Raw genomic sequence first — 2,466 nt, 5'->3', positions numbered from 1 at the left:
TAGAATTTTTAGGAACATGAATCACCAACTTCTGAGGTATTTTGCAGCCCACGTACTTTTCTATTTCTTTCATCTTGTCTTTCTTCTTTGCTGGAACACTTCTGTTACTAATCATATCCAATCTAATATCTCTCAGTTTTTCAATCAAAAGCTTCATGTCGTTATCATCACACTCAGCTACGCTGACACAAGAATAAACCTCTTGCCACAGGCTCAGTACTCAATCTTTTCCGGTCAGAAAACTTTTGAGACATCTATCAGTTTGTGTCATCTTTATCAAAGACATGCTTACTCATTGTAGCTTTTGTCCATCTTTGCATTATGTACTGTTCTGGTATTTTCTGAAAATCTTGGTTGTGTAGAATCCAAAGGCAGTTCCCGCACAACAAGCCCATTCTCTGAAACATAAAACAGGAACAAGTAATCTCCATGTTATATGGTGAATATGCTACGTTCCATGACTTATTTGGCATCTGCAAGTCTGTTATAATATATATTTTTGTCTCATCAATCTTCTCCACATCTTTAAAATGACAATAAGACAAAGCTGCAACCAATTCTGTTTGGAAGTCTTTAAAAATGTTGTGCGAGTATATTTCAGAAGCATGGACTTCAAGGTTTGACTTTGTTTTCCTTGGAATTTCAGAGTGTTTGTTGTCACTGTTCAACTTGGATTGCTTGTGTCTTTGTGCTTCCAAGGCACTCTCATAGCACACCCAAAACTCAACAAGGGTCAAATGAGGTGTGAGGAACCTGTCAAAGAAACTGTTTTCACTCTCAGACCTAGAAGTAACCCTCATCAAGCCAGACATTGAAACATCTTTAAAATAGGCAGGGATCCACTGTTCCCTGAGATCGTACAAATCTGAAAACCACTCGTGTTCTACAAGTTGATAATCAGTCATTATCTTCCCCCATTGTTCTTCGAATTCATCAGGCTCAAGTTGGTTTTTCCAAACACACCTATTGAGCCTGGTCTTAAAATCCTCATCTTGAAATAGTTGATAACTGACTTTTTCTCTTAGTTTCTTCATTATGTGCCACATGCACAGTCTGTGTGTTGACTCCTTAAACACTTCTGGAACTACCGACTTCATTGATTTGTCCTGATCAGTAATTATAATTCTCGGCTGGCACCCGCCCATTGCTTCCAAAAATGTCTTGAACAGCCATGTGTAACACTCAATACTTTCATCACCTATCAACCCAGCTCCAAAGGTTATGCACCTTTTGTGGTGATCAACTCTTGTGAAAGGCACAAACACCATATTGTACTTGTTTGTTCCATATGTAGCATCTGCTAATAACACCTCACCAAACAGCATGTAGTTCTTTATGCAGATCGGATCTGCTCAAAACACTCCAGCCAGGCACTTGTTTTCATCTACTATAAAATCAAAGTAAAATGAACTGCATGTGTCTTTTTTCCCAATAAGATTCTCAACAAACATTTGCGCATCAAAATTACCAATGTAGGTTTTTATGTCCCTGACAAAGTTTTTGAAATCAATCTCAGTAGCACCAATGTTGTCGTAACCTCCACACAGCTCCTTCCAACCTCTATAGGCTTTCACACCACCTAGTTTTAGCACCTTTACCTTTGTGACAAATTGTTTCTGTACCTCAGTCATTTTTCGGTTTCCTTTCAAGAATATTGTAGATTCAGGCGAAGCAAGTGGATGGTTATGGGCTTCATCGAATCTGGTAACAATATAAGTTCCATTTTCTTGTTATTTGAACTGCACTAATGCACGACGGTCAATTCTTATAATCGGCCTCACACGGCTTATGTCTGTCACATCAGATAGTGCATCATTATTAGCGATATCGATGCTCGATGACGATGTCCCTTTTCCTTTTCCTACTTTCCTTTACACCTTGCCTATTGCAGACAACATTCCTTAATGCAAAACTGTTTGGTAACTCATTGCCTTTAATCCTTTTTGTTGTTGCAAGTCTTGGCGTAAACCCACATATTGTACAATATTCTTTGTAGAATAACTCTGCTAATTCTAGTGTTTCGAATACTTGTCCTACTTTAGGTTTCTTTTCCTCTGGACAGAATGGAATATAATGGGGTGCATTTAATGTTTCAATTCTTGTTCTTGGTGCTTTAAAGCTGTTATTTGTAGAAGAAGACGTAGTTGCATCACTTGTACTCATTGTCTGCTTCAACAACAGAGTTAAGTAAGCAAGTATATTGAATATTATTGCATCAATAATGCAGTAATCCAATTCTAATATGCTCTATAAAGATTAATAATTTATTTCATTCAAATAAAGGTTCATATATAATGTATTCCTGCGAATGTCCATTATCATGTCTTTAAAGGAACATTTATTTTACTGCTAATGTTCATAGGAAATATTGTTGTCCATTTTGATATAGCATATATAAAATGTATTGAATGCTAATGACAGTAAACAAACAAATAGACATAATACTATTTCATTAATATTATTAAA

The 2,466-nt window shown here is 36.5% G+C and overlaps 1 protein-coding gene across 1 annotated transcript; it reads right to left on the bottom strand.

The window, feature by feature from the left end:
• Positions 1-257: 257 nt before the first annotated feature.
• LOC141618715 (protein FAR1-RELATED SEQUENCE 5-like) lies at positions 258-1,631 on the bottom strand. The gene is made up of 2 exons (XM_074435798.1): positions 1,469-1,631; positions 258-1,348 (listed from the first exon to the last, which is right to left on the bottom strand). The coding sequence occupies exons 1-2, from the start codon at positions 1,629-1,631 to the stop codon at positions 258-260; spliced, it is 1,254 nt and encodes a 417-aa protein (XP_074291899.1).
• Positions 1,632-2,466: the final 835 nt, after the last annotated feature.

Source organism: Silene latifolia, chromosome X, assembly GCF_048544455.1.
Source record: "Silene latifolia isolate original U9 population chromosome X, ASM4854445v1, whole genome shotgun sequence".
NCBI lineage: Eukaryota > Viridiplantae > Streptophyta > Magnoliopsida > Caryophyllales > Caryophyllaceae > Silene > Silene latifolia.
Note: the sequence above shows the minus strand (reverse complement) of the source record. Positions and strands in the feature narration are given on the sequence as shown.

Bases quoted from the DNA above. Each gene is read 5' to 3' on its own strand.
- LOC141618715 (XM_074435798.1), bottom strand. From the start codon at position 1,631: ATGACTGAGGTACAGAAACAATTTGTCACAAAGGTAAAGGTGCTAAAA. The intron at 1,349-1,468 runs GTAATTTTGATG...TGTTTTGAGCAG, and splicing joins GGACATAAAAACCTACATTG to ATCCGATCTGCATAAAGAAC.